The sequence below is a fragment of the Tamandua tetradactyla genome, chromosome 7, assembly GCF_023851605.1.
Source record: "Tamandua tetradactyla isolate mTamTet1 chromosome 7, mTamTet1.pri, whole genome shotgun sequence".
Taxonomy (NCBI): Eukaryota; Metazoa; Chordata; class Mammalia; order Pilosa; family Myrmecophagidae; genus Tamandua; species Tamandua tetradactyla.
In genome coordinates, this window is record NC_135333.1 from 71007276 (window position 1) to 71029879 (window position 22604).

General features: G+C 39.5%; 1 protein-coding gene across 4 annotated transcripts in view; it reads left to right on the forward strand.

Annotated features, from left to right (window-relative positions):
- The first annotated feature begins 3923 nt into the window (after positions 1-3923).
- A2ML1 (alpha-2-macroglobulin like 1) overlaps positions 3924-22604 on the forward strand; it is a 79641-nt gene continuing 60960 nt past the window's right edge. For 2 of the 4 annotated variants that reach the window (XM_077169956.1, XM_077169957.1), the window contains exons 1-20: positions 3924-4040; positions 4544-4727; positions 5105-5267; positions 5839-5891; positions 9575-9595; positions 10263-10422; positions 10685-10769; positions 11227-11353; positions 12070-12184; positions 12612-12721; positions 13733-13900; positions 15152-15379; positions 17740-17800; positions 18027-18172; positions 18615-18764; positions 19186-19380; positions 20171-20264; positions 20636-20753; positions 21303-21531; positions 21719-21845. In XM_077169956.1, coding sequence (XP_077026071.1) covers positions 3976-4040; positions 4544-4727; positions 5105-5267; positions 5839-5891; positions 9575-9595; positions 10263-10422; positions 10685-10769; positions 11227-11353; positions 12070-12184; positions 12612-12721; positions 13733-13900; positions 15152-15379; positions 17740-17800; positions 18027-18172; positions 18615-18764; positions 19186-19380; positions 20171-20264; positions 20636-20753; positions 21303-21531; positions 21719-21845 — 2599 coding nt within the window. In that variant the 5' untranslated portion in view covers positions 3924-3975. The remainder of the gene's footprint in view (positions 4041-4543; positions 4728-5104; positions 5268-5838; positions 5892-9574; positions 9596-10262; positions 10423-10684; positions 10770-11226; positions 11354-12069; positions 12185-12611; positions 12722-13732; positions 13901-15151; positions 15380-17739; positions 17801-18026; positions 18173-18614; positions 18765-19185; positions 19381-20170; positions 20265-20635; positions 20754-21302; positions 21532-21718; positions 21846-22604) is intronic. The other 2 variants (XM_077169958.1, XM_077169959.1) reach the window with 2 other exon arrangements.

Here is a 22604-nt window from a genome sequence, read left to right on the forward strand (position 1 = left end):
CTATCATTCTCACATTCAGCTCCATTCAGTGTACTTACACTATTGTTCTACAATCAGGTAGTATTGTGCTATCCATTTCTGAATTTTTACATTCAGTCCTGTTGTGCAATCTGCATCCCTTCAGCTCCAATTACCCAATCTTTACCCTATTTCTATCTCCTGATAACCTCTGTTCTTAACTGAAATTCCCCAAGTTCACTCATTAATGTCAGTTCATATTGGTGAGACCACACAGCATTTGTCCATTTGTTTCTGGCTAATCTCACTCTGCATAATGTCCTCAAGGTCCTTCCACATTGTTACATGCTTCATGACTTTATTCTGTCTTACAGCTGCATAATATTCCATCGTGTGTACATAGCACAGCTTGTTTAGCCACTTATCTGTTGATGGACATTTGGGCTGTTTCTATCTCTTGGCAATTGTAAATAATGCTGCTGTAGACATTGGTGCACAAATATCCATTTGTGTCCTTGCCCTCATGTCCTCTGAATAGATACCTAGCAATGGGATTGCTGGATTACATGGCAATTCTATACTTAGCTTCCTGAGGACCTGCCAAGCTGCCTTCCACAGAGGTTGTACCATTTCACATTCCCACCAACAGTGGATAAGTGTGCCTTTTTCTCCACATCCTCTCCATCACTTGTTGTATTCTGTTTTTTTTTGATAATGGTCATTCTGGTGGGTATGAGATGATATCTCATCATGATTTTGATTTGCATTTCCCTAATACCCAGGGAAGTTGGAGATCTTTTCATGTGTCTTTTAGCCGCTTGTATTTCCTCTTCTGAGAAGTGTCTGTTCATGTCTTTTGCCCATTTATAAATTGGGTTGTTTCTCTTTTTGTTGTTGAGTTGAACAATCTCTTTGTATATTCTGGATATCAGATCCTTATCTGATATGTTGTTTCCAAATATTGTTTCCCATTGTGTAGGCTGCCTGTTTGCTTTCTTGAAAAAGTTCTTTGATGCACAAAAGTGTTTAATTTTGAGGAGTTCCATTTCTTTCTTTCTTTCTTCAATGCTTGTGATTTGGGTGTAAGATATAGGAAACTGCTTCCTATTACAAGTTTTATAAGATATTTCCCTACATTTTCTTCTAAAAGTTTTATGGTCTTAGCTCTAATGTTTAGCTCTTTGATCCATCTTTAATTTTTGTATGAGGTGTGAGATATGAATCCTCTTTCATTCTTTTGCATATGGATATTCAGTTCTCTAAGCATCATTCATTTATTTATAATTAAAATTTTTTTAAGCATAACATACAAACATGAACATTCTTATCATATAATCATCCCATTCTTGGTATATAATCAATAACTCACAATATCATCACATAGTTGTATATTCATCACCATGATCATTTTTTAGAACATTTGCATCAATTCAGAAAAAGAAATGAAAAGAAAAAAAACCTCATACATACCATACCCCTTACTCCCCCCTCATTGATTGCTAGTATTTTCATCTATTCTATGTTTTCTAGCCTTTGTTTCCCCTATTTTTTCTATCCCCCTTATCACTCTCTTTCATTGATCACTAGCATTTCAATCTACTAAATTTACTTTAACGTTTGTTCCCCCTATTATTTACTTATCTTTAATCCATATGTTTTACTCATCTGTCCATACCATAGATAATAGGAGCATCAGACACAAGGTTTTCACAATCACACAGTCACATCGTGAAAGCTATATCATTATACAATCATCTTCAAGAAACATGGCTACCAGAACATAGCTCTACATTTTCAGGCACTTCCCTCTAGCCTCTTCAATATACCTTAAGTAAAAAGATATTATTATATAATGCATAAGAATAACCTCCAGGATAACCTCTCAACTCTGTTTGAAATCTCTCAGCTAATGACACTTTATTTTGTCTCATTTCTTTCTTTCCCCTTTTGGTCAAGAAGGTTTTCTCAACCCCTTGATGCTGAGTCCCAGCTCATTCTAGGATTTCTGTCCCACGTTACCAGGAAGGTTTACACCCCTGGGAGTCATGTCCCACGTAGAGAGGGGGAGAGCAATGAGTTTGCTTGTCGTGTTGGTTGAGAGAGAGCGGTCACATCTGAGCAACAAAAGAGATTCTCTGGGGGTGACACTTAGGCCTAATTTTAAGTAGGCATAGCCTATCCTTTGGGGGTTAAGTTCCATATGAACAAACCCCAAGATTGAAGGCTCAGCCTATTTAAGTACCATTTATTGAAGAGACAGTTTTGTCCCAGGTGAGTTGACTTGACTGCCTTATCAAAGATCAGTTCTTGAAATGATGATCACACATCTATGTGATGATATTAAGAATTACTGATTGCATATGTAGAATGGAATGATTTCTAAATGTTGTGTTAGTTAATTTTTTTAATTAATAAAAAAAATTAAATTGTGCTAATCATTGCACAGCCTTATGAATATAAAACCGTTAAATTATACACTTTAAATGGGGAAACTGAATGGTATATGAAATTACTTTTCAATAAAGTTTTTATTTTTAAAATAAAATAAAAAACCAAACAAACAAAAAAACCCTATCCTTTGCCACCTCGGGGTGGCTGCTTCTCGCTTGAAACGCTGTGGCTGCCCCCAGGTGGCTCTGTTTCTCCCTGAAATAAAGTCTTTGCCTGATAAAAAAAAAAAGATCAGTTCTCCAGAAAGCATGGCATTTCTTTATATTAATATGACAATTATTATTGTCATATTATTATTATTATTATTCAAACAAACTCATCTCATTGGTCATTGTAATAGACTTAATGTTTTATTTTCCTTGCATCTCTCTTCTAACGCATTTTGTATGGTAGTGAGCCTCTCTTCCTTCCAGTAGGGCTGGCCCTTACAACTGCATGTGCTTCTGGGGGGCTTGCCAATCGTGATGCCCCATCAGTTTGGCCACTTGGTGAGAGCATGACCCAGGCCCTGCCTATCATAGTATGCAAACCACAACATTGGTGAAAAAGTTTTGTCTATGGAGTCATAGAGCTGGAAGAACATGAATTGAGTACTCACAGGTGCCATTTTTTCCATTACTTGGAGGAAAGCCTGTGCAGTAGGAGACAATGAGGCCTATCAGACATAAGCAAATAAAAAGTGAAAGAGTGGAAGAAGTGAGTCTTCACAGTATCAAGTCTCTAATCCCAGGCCATAAAGTTTATGGAGTTTCTCTGGTTCCTTCAGTTCTTCCTTCACGTCTCTAATCACCCAGTTATCAGAAACCCTTTTTGTTTAAGTTGACTTGATTTGGTAGGTCATTGGCCCAGGAAATTGTCTTTGCTAATTTATACTTTAGGTGCTTCCAAGTCTCACTGTTATTAAGAACACTATGAAGAAACTCAATGTAGGTAAATGTTTGTATAAATGAATGATCTTTTTCCCACTAAGATACATTACAGAATAGGAGTTGCCATGTCAAAGAATATGGAAATCTTAGAGGCTTCTGCTGTGTATTGTGAAATTGCTCTCAGAAAAGTTGTCTAATTTGTATTTCCTCCAGGATTGTGTATGTCTCTATTTCCATACAGTCATAACAATACTAAGTAGCATTAATTTTTAAAAATTCCCAATCAGTATATTCTCAAATATATGTTAATAGAATAGAAAAGAATAATAGAAGGAGAAAAGGAGATCAAATGAGAATAGGAATTTGGAATGAAACCAGAAAAAAGGGAGGAGTCCAAAATGTGCTCTGAGAGCTTTACCATTCCAAATACACAGCCCTGGATTTTGCCCAAAACTGGTATTATGGACTGGCTGAGCCAGTATGAGAATTCCAGAGAGAAACAAATTTGACAAAGTGAATAGAAACCCTATCCTGTTCTACCACCTTCACCTGAGGCCCCTCTAGGTGATTGGCTGGAGCATCAGTCAGAGCCCTACACCCTCCCAGGAGGTGGAGGTGGGTGGGATCAGTACATAAGCTACTGCAGGGGGGCAGACCTCTGCTTCCTGGTCCTGAGGAATCTGGCTCACCCAGAAAGATGTGGGCCCAACTTCTTCTAGGAACATTGGCCCTGTTGACAGCCATTGCAGAAGAACTTCACCCGTAAGTTCTTGGAGTCAGAGTTGATTTAGGGAAGGGGACTTCTTTGTCTATCTTTCTCAAATATAAATTTTGGGAAGAGGAGATAACCTCTAATTTATTATCTGATGGCTTGATTTCCTTATCATCTTTTCCCTTCCTTTGTTCCAGGGCTCCTTTACCCAGAGAGTAAATCTGAAGTTCCAAGTGGGAGTTTTAAATAAAAGATAAATACTAAAATGTGGGAGACCTCTCATTTATCCTGTTCTCTGTAATAGCACTGTTTCCTTGCTTGGTACCCTAGGCATAGGTTCTCAGGGATGGCCTCCTAATTGGGGGAAGTTTAAGGCTGTTCATTGAGTTATTTTATTACTTGTCTGCTTCTCCCTTATAGAAAATAAGGTTCATCAGGGCAGGGCCTGATCTGTTTAATTCATTGCTATATGCTGAGTACTTAGGATAATGCCTAGGTTTTCATTAAATTAAGGAAGCGTTACTATCTTGCAATCCTTTTTATACTTTAACAGAAACTACCTGGTGACACTACCAGCTCAGCTTAACTTCCCTTCCACTCAGAAGGTTTGTTTGGATCTAAGCCCTGGGTACTGTGGTGTAAAATTCACTATTACTCTAGAGACCAAGGACAAGTCCCAGAAATTGCTAGAATACTCTGGGTTAAAGAAGAGGCACTTGCATTGCATCTCCTTTTTGGTAAGCACAGACTCAGCCCCTAATCTCATCCCTTATTTTCCTCCCTAGGCATTGGCTGTTATCTGATTAAATATGATTTCTGTTACCTTACTTCACCATGGCCTCCAAAGCCTATCTCCCCCAAACTTAACTTAGAATCTTGGCCATAATTCCCCTACAATTTCCTTATTCTTGGATTTCTACTTTTCATTCCTGACCTTAACCTCTGATATTATTGATTCCTTTCTCCTTCCTGGCAACTTTGGTTTATGGTTCTACCCTTGCAACCCTCATCTGACTCACTTCTTTCCTTTTGCTAGCCCTCTGTTGGGTTGAGACCAGTTGATTCTGTTCTTCCAATCTCCTACTCCTCCCCAGAGCTCCCCTTTCTTGTCTAGGTACCACCTCCTGCTGGTGGCACAGAAGAAGCGGCCACAATCCAGGTGTCAGGAATTGGAAATAACATCAGCTTTGAGGAGAAGAAGAAGGTTCTAATTCAGAGGCAGGGGAGTGGCACATTTGTACAGACAGACAAACCTGTGTACACCCCAGGGCAAGAAGGTAAGAGGCACATGTGGCGTTTGGCAAAAGACTGGGGAATAGCTGTGCACAGTGGTAAAGAGGGGATTTGTGGTAGGATGGTAGTTCCATGGAACAGCCTGTGCAGAAAAGAGCAATGTCTGGAGGGATGAAGTTTATGGATGTTGAATATACGCCCAGTGTTACACAAGCAAGAGTAGTGGGTGGCATTGCTATTGTGCTTATGTATTAAAAACGAAAGTGCACGTTTTTCCTGGAATATGTCAAATGTAATTGGGGTTGCTAGGTCTTCCAGCAAGCTGCTTGCATGAGGATAAGAAAGCATCCAGGGCATTTGGCTTGGGCTTCTGAGTTTGAATTTGTACCTTTTCCTTTAGAGGACTCCATTCTGAGGTTTCAGGAGCCCTGAAGAGAAACCCTTTTTGGGTTTTACCTCTACTCTTAGACTAGGTTTTTCATTTTAATAGTATGTTTTCTACCTGCTGGGGTTTGCTGACTCAGAAGTAAAGTTTTGGGGTGGGGGTGGAGGGAAGAGGAAAGGGAGATTCTGAGAGGGGAAAACCCCTTTTCTAATGATTCCTGTCCCTTTCAGTGTATTTTCGCATTGTCACCCTGAACAGGAAATTTGACACAGTGAATGACAAGGTGAGAATTTAGTCGGGAGGAAGGCAAGGGAAAGGAATGAGAGCAGGCTGAGAAAATCGGGCAAAGGAGTAGAGATTCTGTGCAAGGGTGAGACAGGCAAAGCCTTCTGTGTTGCAGAAGAGAAACTGGAATTGAGCCCCTGGGGTACTAACCTAAATCCTCCCAGCCCTTGTCTGCCTAAAAGCAAACAGAGTCACTAGTTCTCGGCTTTGGTATCGACATGCCCATTAGGTTGGCCTTCCTGAGGCATGGTTACGTTGGCTGCTGTTTTAAAAGAGGTTTTGCAAACTTCAAAACCTTCTCTTTAGGAATGATGCCCAGTGGCTTTGCCATGCAAGCATTAAGAAATAATAACTCAGGAGCATATATAAGAAAAGGGATAAATTAGAATATCCACACCTCTTTATACAATATAAAGAAAGGCAATTATTTTAAGTTGTTTTTTTGGACAATTTGTTTATTGACCAATCTTAATTTTTAGATAATTTTAAGCAATAAAATAGAAAATTCTTTAGGACAACATTAAAAAAAAAAAACAACAAAAAAACGCCAAAGGTAAAAATGTGGTAACATTTGGCAAATATTTAAATTTTCCTTGAACAGCCTGATCCCTAGAATCATAAGCCTTGTCAAAGGTCTGACCTCATTTTGGGGCTTGTGTCACATCTACTTACCTCACTGACAGCTCTGCTGCCTTCTTTCTTCCACAGTCACAGCCCATGTATTGAAATGAAGCTTTTAAAGATAATCATAGGGAAAGCACTATCTCTCTGCAGTATTTATGTTCTCAGAACTTGTTTTCTTTAAGTATATAGTATATGAACTAGTTATAGATTGGTATCTTCTTCCACCACTGCTTTCTTTTCCAATTAAAATTCTTAGTTTATCCAATCACCTGGATCCCCTCCTTAGCAGTAGTTTGGTATAATACTAAGTACTTAATTCTTAATAGGCTGTGGATTCTAGAGCTGCAAAGAGGAAATGCTAGGGTGAAAGGGTGGCCTCACCCAGCTATTGTAGACTCTACTGCTCCCTCAAGGGTCATTTCATTAGCTGCCTTTGAATATTATCTTTCCTCTCTGCATAAATGATGCTGGATTACCAGGAAGGGCTCTGATTTCCATATTATGCTATATTCACTTGTAAAATTATTCCATCCTCCCCACCCCGTTTCTCTAGCCAGCCCCTCCCTTCAAATTCAGTTGAATCATTGAAATTACTGAAAGGAACTTTATTAAGAAATTGAGGGACAAAAATTACAGAGCGCAGTATCTTATCTCCAAAAAGCTGAAATATACTTAGATTGACCCCATCTAGTTTGGTGGCTATACACAGAAACCTCTGGGAGCTTACAGCTGGAAATGCCATTTTCCCTGTTAAACTCTTATTTTCTCCCTGAGCCTTATTCTGGGTAACTCATGTTCCCCTGATTCTGGACGTCCTGTTGAGAAAAGAATTTTGTTCTTTGAAGTAAATGTTCTTTGCTAGTTCTTATACCAATCTATAGCAGTCTCAGTGATATTTGCCTCCTGATTGTCTGTACAGCACTGGTTTGTGAATGTCTTTTTTTATTTTGATCCTTATCTCCACTTATTTTTTGGCTGTTCTGAAGAATAGTCATTATCCCTGATATTAAGGCTGATATTTATATTTAGTGAGGCTTAGCTTCTGCATCAGTTGGAGTCATAAGGACAGTGGTGGTACTTAGCTAAGAATCAAGGCAAGGAAATTTTTTAAACAATTTATTTATTAATTAAAAAATTAAGAAATCAACTAAAACATCAACATACATAATCAGTAATTCACAATATCATCACCTAAAGTTGCATATTAGTCAACTTTTTTTCCTTTCCTGTGTTCATTTTATTTCTTTTTCTATTGTCTTTTTATTTCTTTTTCTGAATTAATGCAAATGTTCTAAGAAATGATGAATATGCAAAGGCAATGAAATTTTAATTTCAATTCTCTTTCTCTTGCGAAAGAGATCCAAACTGGTTTACAACTCTTGTGAATGCTTTGCAGCCTCCCTGAGCCCCCTGTAACTAAATTCCAGCTTTCGACTTCAACTAGTTGAAAGTCCTTTTAAGAATATACAATAACAAGAATATGCATGTTGTGAATCCAATAAATGTACTGTGTCAAATCAGGTTTCTTAATTATATTCACATCTTAGACATTCCAATAATCTATTTCCTTGGCCATGAGTTTGTAGAACCTTGATTACTACACTTTTAAAATATCAGAACCTCTTAAACAGAAACAATACAGTAACAAGATAATTGTCACATAGAAAGATTTTCTTCAGTAGCTATTTGTTTTCAACTTTTTATTACTAAAGTTTGCAAATATACCACTTTGGACTAGCATTTCTTTTCATTTTGCCAGATTTGTTTTACTTATCTTTTTTTGCTGAATCATTTGAAAGTATGTTGTGTCGTCATTCTTTTCTCCCACCTCCACCTCAACACTCACCCCCAAATACTTCAGCATGTGTCTTCTAAAAAGAATATTTTAAATAATCATAATATCATAATTAAACCCAAGAAGATGAACAATTATCATTTAATCTCATTTAATACCCAGTCCAAAATCAGGTGTTTTCAAATGAACCTTTAGAGGTTTGGTTTTGTTTTTTCAAACTAGGATCTAGAAGTTTGTGTATTACATTTATTTGCTATGTTGTTGCAATTTTCTCTTAATTTAAAATAATCCCCTCTATTTTTTTTTTCTCATTATAACGACTTTTTTTTAGGGCAGGGAGAGAGGAGAGAGAACAGGTTAGATGACTTGTAAGATATCCTCCATTGAGTAATATGGCATTGGCTTTTGAAGAAGACTAGTTGTTTTATAGGCTAGTCCACATTTTTTATTTGTCTGATTATTTCTTTATCGTGTAATCTAATGTGTTACTATATCCTCTGGAAGTCAAGTCTGAAGTTTTAATTAGATTCAGGTTCAACCTTGTAGGTGAAAATATTTCTTAGTTAATGCTGTGTACCTCATATGCATCATTTCAGGAAGCACATACTGTCCCTTTTTTAGTGACGTTGAATTTGATTACTTGGTTCAGATGGCAGTAGCCTCATCTCTCCATTGTATAGGTATGCTTTTCCCTTTTGAAATTAGCAAGTTCATCGGGTAAGACTTTGACACCAAGCACAGTAATCTGCTCCTTACCAACCTAATGGCTTAACATCTATCAGCAACCTTTTTTTGATAAACTATACATGATCCTTTGACAAATTCTTTTGAACACAAGCAATTTAAAAAATTGTTTTGCAGTGCTTGAACTGGTTTCCAACCCAGTGACTTTCAGATAACAGAGTAAGAGGCCAAGAGATGGTTGGATAAACCAAGAAGAGTTTTAAACTTTGGGGAGCCCCTGAGAGCTTTTAGGACATGTTGGGAAAAATTCAGTTATAGTGAACACTTGGGTGTGCTGAATTGTCTGAAGTGCCTTTTTTTGTTTGTTTCCAAATCTTTTGGAGATTGGTGATACTTTTGAGGAAATCTTTGTCTCTCCTTCCTCAACCAATAGGACTCTCATCCAGGATCCTAAAGGAGCCATGTATGAAGGAAGGGGTGGGCAATAGAAAAAGAAGAAACATTTGTGAACTTGTTATCTTTAGCAAGTTGAGCCTTATCCTTTGATTTAACCTACCTTGTCTGTTTTTCCTTTGCAGTACTCCATGGTGGAACTGCAGGTAGGTAGATATTTTTTTGTCAGTTATAGGAAAGTATAAGAAGTTCTTGTAAACAAGGACACACATCTTTGTGATGTCTATTCCCCTCTCTAATGCCAGCTTCTCTGGGCGAAGACAATTCAACAGTCTTGGATCTGTACTTGTCATAGACATCATACAAGAGACACTGTTCTTATCAAAGACACCCAATAGTTGAATGATAATATGAGTACCTGAGAGAAGCATTGATTTCTTTTAAAGGAAGGAACCAAAGGGACAAATTCCCATAAAGTCCCTTCCATTTTCCAAAAAATCACCTGTCTTTCAAGTATCTTACAGTGAATGCCTTCAGCCTTGTCCTTTAATAGGAACCAAGAATAAGGTAAACCCTCTTTGTAAATGATATCCCAACGCACACTTTCTGAAATTTTTGTTAATACTTTAGGGGACCCAGTCTGACCTTTGACACCCACAAAGACTCTTTTCCTTCCAAGTAGGGGCTGGACCTATAGAAAAATTTATCTCATTTAGTATTGAAGAAAATAATATATAACATAGGGAGCCATTTTTCCTGGACAACAGACACACAGGATTCATGAACGACTTGGTGGAATTCTTTACCTGCTTTGCGCAGAGCAGAATGGGCAGTAGGCAGGTGTATCATTTAGTGTTTCTTCCCTGGACACAGGATCCAAATAGCAACAGGATTGCACAGTGGCTGGAAGTGGTGCCTGAGCAGGGCATTGTAGACTTGTCCTTCCAACTGGCACCAGAGACAACGCTGGGCACCTATACTTTGGCAGTGGCTGGGGACAAGACCTTTGGCACCTTCAGTGTGGAGGAAGTTGGTAGGTGAGGGAATTAGCAGGTCAAAATGTTGGGTATAATCTTGTCTCAAAATCAGCACAGATTAAGCAACGTGTAGTCTGGGAAGGGATTACTTATTTATTTTTGAATCAGTGCTAAATCAGTTAATCACTTCAGGAGCAGTCTATCTTAATCATTCTCCTTAAATTTTAATTATTACTGTTTTTATACCCATCTGTTCACTACTTATATGGCCGAATCCTCCTCCTATTCTTTTTCCATTTCTCTTTCTGCTCTTTCCAGTGCTGCCTAAGTTTAAGGTGGAAGTGGTGGAACCCAAGCAGTTATCAACAGTAGAGAAAACTTTCCTAGTGAAAATTTGTTGTAGGTAAGAATAAGAGCTCTGGATCTGGTGAAGAGTAAAACTATATTGAAAGGAGTGAGAAAGGGGTCCTACAGGGTGAGGGATCGTGGGGGTAGTGGTTAAAACTTAGGATATTTTATGTACTTCAGAGTCACGACTTGTCCACTAACATATTTTCTAATTGTGCTTCTGCTCTTATTTTCCATTGGCCACTCAGTCAGTATCATTGATTTAGTTCCTATTTTGTGCAGAACACAATATTGAATCTCATGCAGAAACAGGAATAAGAGGAAAGAAGGACATTGTTTCTGACTTTAGGATGGTGCTTGCTGTGTAACAAGAGTTGGAAAATAGTAGAATCACCAGAATACTTTCAGAAGTTGAGGCTGTGGGGCAGAGGGAAAAGTGGTACTTTAGGGGAGGAGGGTGAGATCTCAAGGAAAATTTCCCAACTCTGACTCCTCATGCTTTTCTCGGTTAGGTACACCTATGGAAAGCCCATGCTAGGGGCAGTGCGAGTATCAGCATGTCAGAAGGCATATAACTACTGGTCTCGAGAGACTGAACAGGAGCAGCTACCTGACAAATGCAAGAACCTCTCCGGACAGGTGAGTAAATGGATTGTAGAAAGGAATCTCACTCATGACCCAGACAGTAAGTAAGAGCCAATACAGAAGTGCTAAGATGCCCAAAGAGGAAAAAATTTCACAGGACTAACATTCCATTCCAAAGAACAAAACAGTGTCTCTTCCTAAACAGATACAGTCTTTCAGAAACTGCCTTGGAATAAAAAATTTAACCACTCCTGAGATATAATTTTCTAGTTCTTCAGTTAGTTCTTTTCATCTTCACATATTCTGGAGCTTCAGAGTCATTTCATGACTATATGTGCACCTGTCTATATGTGTGTGTGTGTATTCCATGTTTAAGATACAAGAGAGTTTAAGATACTAAACTATCTGGAATCGCAAAACACTTTGTGTCCACATGTGGGGAGCATGAGGAGGTTGCGGGAGGAACAGGTGGGAGTGAACCCCCAGAGAAGACCACCAGGCTGAGTACTGAACCCACCCCAAGTCTGGGCTTTCCCTCCTCCAGGCCTGAGCAGCAGAAACCAGAATCCATAGCCAGACAGGTTTGTTTTACTTTCTCACAGAGTTGGTGGTGCCTTTTTTATTTTTTTAAATAAAGCGTTGAATAGGCAAAAAAAAAAAAAAAAGATACTAAAGTATGGAGGCAAGAAATGATTTCCTTCTATAGTTCATCATGTAACAGAAGCAGAGATTAGGTTACTGATCCTTTCTGCCTCTGTTTGCCTCTATAGACAGACAAGGCAGGGTGCTTCTCAGCCACTGTGGACATGGCCACCTTCAACCTCACGGGTTACATCTACAGTCCCAGCATCAATGTTGTGGCTACTGTGGTGGAGGAGGGGACAGGTAAGCTGGGGTGATTCCTTGACTCCTTAAGGAAAGAGAATGGAAAAGGGCTGTCCTAGAAACAGACATACACAGAGGATTCCAGACCTATCCTCATTCACGTTCTGGAGTGACCCTGTTCTTAGGTCATGGTCAAGGGAAAATACCAGATTCCACCTGGCTGTCCATGGCCTGTTTCCCCAGAAGTTTGGGGAGGAGTAGTGGGTTTAGATCTTTTTTTTTTTTTACATGGGCAGGCACCGGGAATCAAACCCGGGTCCTCTGGCATGGCAGGCAAGAACTCTGTCTGCTGAGTCACCGTGGCCCACCCGGGTTTAGATCTTTGGCCAGAAATATAGTCTCAGTGGCATCATCCTCTCAAGGATTTTTATATTAAACACAAAGATGAAAATATCAGGTATTTAGATCACCCGTTTTCCTTCTCCAGGAGTGGAGGCCAACACCACTCAGGAAATCCACATTTCTTCACAGATTGGATCAATGACATTTGAGGACACCAATAATTTTTATTACCCCAATTTCCCCTTCAGTGGCAAGGTATGTTGAACGCTTGTCTCTGTGCAGACAAAAAATGCCGAACCACAACTTTTACCTCCTTTCTATAGACATACGATACTAGCTAATTTAACATTAATCTTAGAGCTTTACATGTCGCCGTCATTGACCCCATTTTTAAAGATGAGGAGACTGAGGCACAGAGTGGTTAAGTGATTTTTCCAAGGTTATATAGCTAGTAAGTGGTAATTATGACCAAAACCAGGCAGCCTGCATCTAGAATATACAATCATAATTTCTAGGTTGTGCTGTCTTTAATCCCACGAGAAGTGCCTTGTATGTTGAAAAGCCTACATTGCCCTTCCTGAAAGCACAGGTTCATTTTCTGATGTCCAAGTCTCTGAATTTAAGAGCTTCAAGAATTCTATGGAAATCCTCTAGTTTGGACTCCCAAATCTAGGCTAGGTTATTAACACACTTTTTTTTACAGAGAGCTACTCATAGCTCCTTAAGCATTTTTAAAACCGAGATTTAAAAATTTCCTTTATCCATGTCTTCTTTCTGATATCTAACTTAATCTCTCTCTCCCTCCAGCTCATCTTTCTTCATTGGCCAAATAGTTAGCCAATACAATGATATTGTGTATGTTTAGACTTCATAATTCCTTAATCACCTTTTATCTAAACAAAGAGTAGATGCAGATTATTTCAGAGTCTGAGGACTACACAATTTGAAAAGAGAGAGAGCTCTCCTTAAGAAAAATAATGCCAAATCATGTAGATAGCCTTGGAAGAGAACTATGCAAGGGAGGGGTCCAAAAGCTTGAAGTTTATTAGCTGCCTGGCAAATCTGCCTCTGTTCCAGGCAAGTAACTTCTGTTTGTTTCTCAGCTCCTCATAGATTCTAACTTCCAACCCTTCAATCACATTCATCTTTCTCTGGAGTCTCTCCTGAAACGTATTCTTAGAGTTTCTTTTACCACTTTACTTTACCTCATACTTGAGCCTACTCTACACTTAACTCTAATGGCCCAATAATAACCTTTACCCTCAGATAAGAGTTAGAGGCCATGATGGTTCCCTACTCGGAAATCATGCAGTGTTTCTTGTGATATATGGTGAAAATGGAACCATCAACCAGACCCTAATTACTGACAGCAATGGCCTTGCTTCCTTCAAGCTGGATACAGTCAGTTGGAATGGGACGGATGTTTCTTTGGAGGTAAGCATTAGGGAAGACCAGCTTCCCCACAAGGACAACTTTCCCGAAGGAAAACTTCAAAATTTCCTGTTCCCTGCCTTACTCCTTGTAATTCTTCCTCTTTTACACCACAATCCTGCTCGTCAGTGGACAATGTTTTTGTTATGTCCTTTCTGGTTTTGTTGTCAATTAAATAACCTTTTGAATCAAAGCTGATATTTCTACAAATTTATCTTTTTGTCCGTATCTGATCCTGTATATGAAATGAAAGAAGGAAAAGATGATTGAGTCAATTCTTCTTTCTCCTAGTCTCCTGTCCTCTCCCTAACATGACTCATAAAAATTGCAGAGAAGAGGACTTCAGATTTTAGATAACCTATAAAGCAAGCTGCTGATATCAGTTACCAACTGCCACACAGTGCTGCCTAACAAATAACTGCAGAACTTCAATATCACGCAATAAGCATTTATTGCTCATGCACCTGTGGTAGTGTGATAAACAGCTCTGCCAATCTTGGTGGGCTTCCCCACATGACTGTGGGCTAGCTGGCTGTAGGCTAATGCTTCACATGTCTCTCATGTTCCAGCAAGCTGGCCTGAGCAGATTCTCATGGCAATGATAAAGGTACAAGGACAAAAGTGGATGGATCAAGGGCTCTTTAAAGCCTCTACTTGTATTGCGTATGCTAACATCCCATTCTCAACTGGAATTCACATATCTTGGCCCAGAGTCAGACTAAGAGGGTACTACAAGATTATGTGCTAAAGGATATTGGGACAGGGAGGAGTAAAGAACTGGAAACATTAATGTAATCATTCAATTATGCAACTGAAGTAAACATATACTATTTGCCTTGTGGCCAACTTGTTTCTTTACTCTAAGCATCATTTGATCACTCTAGTCAGAAATAATGATATTTCAACTTTTTTTGTCCTCTATATCCAGTTTTCTTATCTTTGAAACATCAACTTTTAGTTCTTTATAATCCTATTTATGTTTATCTCTCTCTCAGGCATCAGTCTGTGGAGGTATAAGTCCCACATTTTCCGTTACTTGACAACTGTAATTCAGCCCTCCTCTCACTCCCCTAGATATCAAAGTGTTGCTGCACACAACCACTGCCTGGGATTGCTCACCCACCCTTGGTTGGACCACTAGTGAGATATCAGCACGCCATTCCTGGCAGTGGAGACTTGAGAGAGAGCTTTATTTGAAACCCTCTAGGGTTAGTGGGGCTGGCAGTACATGCTGTTTCCTTCTCTCTTTCTTAGGGCAGGTTCCAAATGGAAGATTTGGTATATAATCCAGAGGAGGTGCCTCGCTACTACCAAAATGCCTACCTGCACCTGAGACCCTTCTACAGCACAACCCGTAGCTTCCTTGGCATTCGCCGGCTAAATGGCATCTTGAAATGTGGTCAACCCCAGGAAGTAATGGTGGATTATTACATTGATTCAGCTGATGTGATCATGGGCCAAGAAATCATCTTCTCCTACTATGTGAGGCTGGGAAATGGGTATTGGAAAAAGTGTGTGTGGAAGGAAAGGGAATGAGGAGAATCAGTTGGAGAAGGAGCATAGATCATTTAGATAGAGATAATGTGAGCCATTAAAAAATTAAAAGGAACAGATGAAGTTAATTTTAATTGCAATATCTCTAAAATATCATTCACATACAATCTATATAATTAGTTATTAACAGATATTTTACATTCCTTATCTCAACTAAGTTTGGAATTCAGTATGTATTTTATACATTGAGCACATCTCAGTTTGCTAAATTTCAAGTGCTCCATAGTTACACATGGTTAGTACCTCCCAGACTGCATTATGCAAGTGAAGGGGAAGGGGGGAAATTAGGACTAAAAGAAATTTTGAGCAGGCACCCAGGGAAATTGTTGGGAGGAATAAAACAATAAGTAAAGGCCGAAAGGAGGAATTGAGAGATGATGGTTTAGTACTTGGGATAAATCTCATTCTGTGTTCCATTGGTCAGTATTTTAAAATAGATGATGTTAGGCTAAAATGAACACTGATGGCAGCCTTATTGGGAAAACAAAGTCACAACCTGTAGCCTGAAAGAAATGTATAACGATAAGCAGCTCTCCTGGTCAACTTTAGTGATATTAGGGAATTAGAATTATGTAAACCTCAACCAAGACAATCATTTTGACACAAAAGAATGAGGAGGGGTGTGTTATTTCCTAGGAAGGAAAATAATAAGTCAAAGTGATGACACAAGGCACTGTCTCCAAGACAGAGGTGTGGGGAGGCCTAGGAGGAAAGTGAAGTTGGGATTGAATGGTATGGAAGGGCTGAGTGTCAGAGGAGAGCCTGAGGAAATAGTCAGGAAGCCGTGGTAGAAATCTAAAATGATAGTCTGCCTAGAAGTGATTACAATGAATTAGGTTCCAAATGAGAATAGACAGGGAAGGAAAGTTAGAAAAGGTGAATTTCCCCCAGAGAGTCAAATAGCAAAAGGGCTAAGGACAGTTTCAGGTACAATCATTTCCATTGTATTTTGGATTGACTGGTAACATTAAAAGGTTATGAGGATGAATTTTAGCTGGCTTTATGTTATGAGAATTATGAGAGAATAAAATCTGAAAGGCAGTTCCCTGGAGATCATCAAGAAATGGTAGACAGTTGTCTACTGTGAAGAATAGCTTCTGTGATGTCTATCCCAGAGGCAGTTATGACCTTTGATCTACACTCCTCGCCCCATGTTTTTTATTTTTTAATTAAAAAAAATTTTTATTAATAAACCCAATCAATATACAATATGAACATTCTTTTTTCATCACATAGTTGTATATTCATCACCATAATCATTCCTTAGAACATTTGCATCAATTCAGAAAAATAAATAAAAAGAAAACAGAAAAAAATTCATATATACCATACCCCTTATCCCTTCCTTTCATTGATTACTAGCATTTCAATCTACTAAATTTATTTTAATATTTGTTCTCCTATAATGTTTTAATTGTCTGTCTATAAAGTAGATAAAAGAAGCATCAGACACAAGGTTTTCACAATCACACAGTCACGTTGAAAAGCTAGATCATTATACAATCATCTTCAAGAAACATGGCTAATGGAACACAGCTCTACATTTTCAGGCAGTTCCCTCCAGCCTCTCCATTACATCTTGACTAACAAGGTGATATCTATTTAATGTGTAAGAATCCAGGATAACCACTTGACTCTATTTGGAATATCTCAGCCATTGACACTTTGTTTTGTTTCATTTCAACCTTCCCCCTTTTGGTTGAGAAGGTTTTCTCAATCCCTTGGTGCTGAGTCCCAACTCATTCTAGGATTTCTGTCCCACATTGCCAGGAAGGGCCACACCCCTGGGAGTCATGTCCCACATAGAGAAGGGAAGGGTAGTGAGTTTGCTTGTCATGCTGGCTGAGAGAGAGAGAGGCCACATCTGAGCAACAAAAGAGCTTCTCTTGGGGGTCACTCTTAGGCCTAATTTTAAGTAGGCTTAGCCTATCCTTTGCAGGCTTAAGTTTCATATGAACAAACCCCAAGATTGGGGGCTCAGCCTATTGCTTTGGTTGTCCCCACTGCTTGAGAGAATATTAAGAATTCTCCACTTGGGAAAGTTGAATTTTCCCCCTTTCTCACCATTCCCCCAAGGCTCACCCCATGTTTTTCAAGCAGACTTCTTACTGGAGGTAGAGGCTTCAGGGTGCATTGGCAGCACTCTGCATTTGTTAAACTAAGGGATGCTTAGTGCAGTCTTGACCCAGGCTTGCCCTGGAACTTATGGAGGTATTCAGGAATGCACATTAGTTTAGGTTAATCACCCTAAACTTCTATGTTGTTGATTATTTTCTTCTCTTCCTTAGTTAATAGGGAAAGGGAGTTTGGAGCTGGAAGGGCAGAAACAGCTGAACTCTAAGAAGAAAGGTGAGTGTGTAGGTTTCTCCTGGAAGAAACCTTGCAGAAAAGGTTTCTTATATGTAGAAGCAATGAGGACAGAAAACTAGCAATAATCCCAGAAGAGCAGAAAAATAAGAAGTTATAGACAACAGGATGCCTGTGTCTGTCCCAATGAGAAGTACAAACATGTGGGTAGCGTCATTGGTAGGTGAGTATGCACTCACTTTTCTGTATATCCCCTCTTACTTTTCAGGTCTGAAAGGCTCCTTCTCTCTCTCACTGACCTTTACTTCCAGACTGGCGCCTAACCCTTCTCTTGTGATCTATGTCATTTTTCCCAGTGGAGGTGTTATTGCTGACAAATTTCAATTCTCAGTGGAGATGTGCTTTGACAATCAGGTAAGACGGCAGTTAAGGAGGGTGAGGAAAAGAGTTGATAGAGAAAGATCTTGGGTGTGCTGGGGTGGGAGAGAACACAGGGGAAGGGAAGAAAAAACATAATATTGAAATTGGATTTAGCGTGTTTTATTGAAATCTGTCTCTCACCTCTTCCTTTTTAAAAAGCCATGTTGGGAAATCACAGGTTCTATACAGCCATTGCACATATTCTCCTTTTTCCTAATGTTTGTCTTCTAAAACTTTCTATATCATTCTGCTGTGTTTACTTTTATCCAACTCTGTTATAGAATACTGGTCCTAAAAAGCTAGATTTTACAAAGGAAAGTAAGTGTAAAAGTGAGGGGTACACTAGACACCATTTTGGGGGCATGTTGTCTGATGATCTGTTCCTCCTCCTTTCCAGGCTGCCATGATCTTCAAGTTACACCTTTCCCTTCTCTAGGTTTCCCTTGGCTTCTCATCTTCCCAGCAGCTTCCAGGAGCAGATGTGGAACTACAGCTGCAGGCGGCTCCCGGGTCGCTGTGTGCAGTCCGGGCTGTGGATGAAAGTGTCTCACTACTAAGGCCGGAGAGAGAGCTGAGCAACCACTCTGTGAGTAGTCTTCAAAATGGGCAGGAAGAAGAGTTGACCCAGAAAACAATTAGACTGCAGAGAGACTAAAAGATGGATTTCAGGAAATGGGAGAGAAAGTCTTAGGGAAGTAGTTTGCAAAAAAAGTGGTAGAGAGTCTGGTGTGGAAATGAAGGTAGAAATAATTTATGAGACAGGTATGGTTAATATGGAAATGGAGATGAGGAAAGAGGATGAAATAGGAGATAAAAATGACAGATTATGAAAAAAGGAGAGATAGAAGTTAAAATGTAAAGAGGAAGAAAAGAGACTATGATAAAATACTCATAGGAAGAATTCTAGAGTACTGGAAAGAAATAATGTAGGAGAAGTGAACTGTGGCTAAGTTCCCCAACTGATTTCACTGTTTCAGCACTTCATTTCCTTGCCCTTCATATCTCAGGTCTATGGGATGTTCCCATTCTGGTATGGCCACTACCCTTATCAGGTGGCTGAATATGATGAGTGTCCAGTGTCTGGTCCACAGGACTTGCCTCAATCCCTCATTGACCCAGTGTCAGAAGAACGTTGGAGTAGACGTTCTATTATCTGGAGACCCTGGTTCTCTGAAGGCGCAGACCTTTTCAGTTTATTCCAGGTAGGTGTTCTTAACCCTTTTGTTCTTATAGAAACAATGGTGCTGGGAAGAAGGAAAGGAAAGTTCATATATAAGAAAGCAGAGACCCATATGGAAACTGACAGGGCCAAAATATTGAAAGGAACTCCTGACATGTAAGATAACCTTTCTTGGTCCTTTGCTTGAAGAAGTTGCCCAGTTGCCTTGGAAGGAAGACCATTGTACAAAGCTATAAACCTAGTCCTTCTTTCTCTGTGGTCCCCAAATATTATTTTCTACCAGATTACTAGAGAAGGAAAATGAGGAAAAATTGACCTGTGATCTCCTATCATTATTATAAAAATATTCTACACCTATTTTTATGAGCAGAGGCTTGGGATATTGTATGGCCCAAGTCTGATGAGGAGGTCTCTGAGGTTAGGAACCATATCTTATTTGTTTTTGTGCTTTCTCTAATGGCTGACCCTTAATAAAGCTCAATGTGGTTTGTTGAATTGAATAAGCTGATACGGTCCCTGCCCTTCCACACTTCAGAGTCTAAATCATAATGAGTATGCAGAGACTAATATTTGGAAGAATTAAGCACATTTAACAACAAAATAAATTTAATTGAGAATATTTCACACTCACTGTAATAGAAATAAACAAATCTTGTAGCTGAGTACTGGGAAATAACCACCAGTCTTATCATTAATAAGTAAAGAATCTTTTGGTTCAACTTTTTGAAGATGGAATTCCTGGGGGTAGCCACTGTAGCAGGAGAGGGGACAACTTTAACATGCTATTTTCTGGTCTCTTTGGTGCCCGTTAGGATGTTGGCCTGAAAATATTGTCCAATGCCAAGATCAAGAAGCCAGTAGATTGCAATCACTGGTCTTCAAAATACAACACTGCAATGGGTGGAGGTAAGCTATCTTCATGGTTTATGGATTTACTGAGATTTTTAGACTCATGGAACTCTGAATGCTCCCCCTTTACCTCCCATTCTTACACTGAACCTCTAACCTTAACATGATAATGTACTGTGGGTTATGGATGCAGGCAGTTCCCCAGGGTCTCCCTCTGAGGAGGGTTTTTGAAGCCTGAAGCCCTTTTCTATTCATCCCTTGGTCAAAATTTCTTCTCTGTTGATCAGTTCCTCAATGGTTCTTTCTTTTTGTCTCTGGGGATGTTCTCTTCTTCCCTATGAATTTCTTTCTTTTAGTTCCTTCATCTCAATTCATATCACAACAGAAGTCTTCTGTTTTCCAAAATTCCTTTATTCTTTTCTCCCTAGCAGGCGGTAGTATTCGTCGAGAGGGTTTTGGCTCTTCAGCTTCATCACTTCAGTCAGAAGACTCTCAGGTCCGCCAGTACTTCCCGGAGACCTGGCTCTGGAATCTGTTTCCTATTGGGTAAGTGATGCCTCAAATCCATAGCAAGATAATACAGTGTGAAATCAACAGAGAACTCAAAGCAGATTTCTAGTATATCAAAGAACTAAGCCAAGAAAGTTAGGAAAGAACCCATTCCTTTCCCTGAATTATTATACAGTTATATACAGCCATTCAAAGTAAATTCACGTCTTTGCAGTCTTAAAGTGCCTACAGTGCATTCTCACTCCTGACCCACACAGACACTATTAGCTTTAGTTCTTGCCCTCTGCTTACATGCTCATTTTGACAAACCATAAGAACACATATCCTTCACAGATTCAGAGGGCACCAGCTTCTCTTACCTATAGGCTTATACATATATCCACACCCACATGTACCCATATTTGCACATCCTCAGTAATCTCAGAATACCCACTCTGAGATTCACACATTCTCCCAGTTGAATTGCTTCTTCATTTTACCCCATACAACAGATTCACTTCTTCAGATAAACTTGTAGCTTGATTTGCAAATACACTCCCTCTGCTGCATTTCCTCTATGTCACCTGGGTCCTTGTGTTCCCACAGTAACTCAGGGAAGGAGGCTGTCCACGTCACAGTTCCTGATACCATCACCGAGTGGAAGGCCATGACTTTCTGTACCTCCCAGTCCAGAGGCTTTGGTCTTTCGCCCACTGTTGGGCTAACTGCTTTCAAGCCATTCTTTGTTGATCTGACTCTCCCTTACTCAGTGGTTCGTGGGGAATCCTTTCGTCTTACTGCCACCATCTACAATTATCTGAAGGACAGCATCAGGGTGAGAACTGGGGATATAGGGAACAGGTAACCCTTCAGCCACGTATACACCCTAAGTTTGTCCCTGAATTGGAAGCATAGCAATTTTCCCTTGGAAAGAAATGAGATTGTCTATATTTCAGCCCTGAAGGTGCCCTGAGCCTCTGTTTGCTGTCTCCTTTGCTCATACCTGTTATCTCTATCTTCAGGTTCGGACCAACCTAGCTAAATCAGATCAGTACCAGGTGCAATCATGGGCAGATTCTCCTGCCTCCAGCTGTCTCTCTGCTAATGAAGCAAAAACCTATCATTGGAATATCACAGCTATGAAACTGGGTAAGAGAGGAACATGGCAGATGGTCAACGAAAGCCTAGAGAGAAATCTCAGTGATTGATCTTTTTCTTTAGTGCTTTTACTTTATTTCTTCATTTCTCTTCTTATTTGTCTCTATCTTCCTCTTTCTTAAAGCTATATTATAAATAAATGATCACATACTTTTTGATAGGTGACCAAAAAAATTGTCCAAACCAGAATACTTTTAATATGAAAGGGGGAGAATGTAATATTTATGCCAGGGCAAGGGATATATGGTCACCTTCCTAGAGAGCCACTTACTTTGGGCCAGGAACTGTTCTAACTGCTTTACATGTATGAACTCATTTAATTCTCACACTAACCCTAACAGATGTCATTTGCTCATGGATTAAATCCTTGCAATTCAAAGTGCAGCCTCCAGATGTATTAGCTATCTATTACTGCTTAACAAATTACCCTGAAACTTAGCAGCTTAAAAGAACAAACATTTATTATCTCACAGTTTCTTTGGGGCAGTAATCTGGGCACACCTTAGCTGGGTTCCTCTGAGTAAAGATCTTTCAGGAAGTTGCAGTCAAGCTGCAGCCAAGGCTCTATCTCATCTGAAGACTTGGCTAAAAGAGGATCCACTTCCAGACTTATTCCAAGGCCCCCATTTCTCAAGAGGTATTAGACTGAAGGCCTCAGTTCTCTACCTTGGCCATTGTCTCTCATATCCTCATCTCATTAGTGTCTTCATAGAGCTGCCCCACAACGTGGCAACTGGCTTCCCCCAAGTG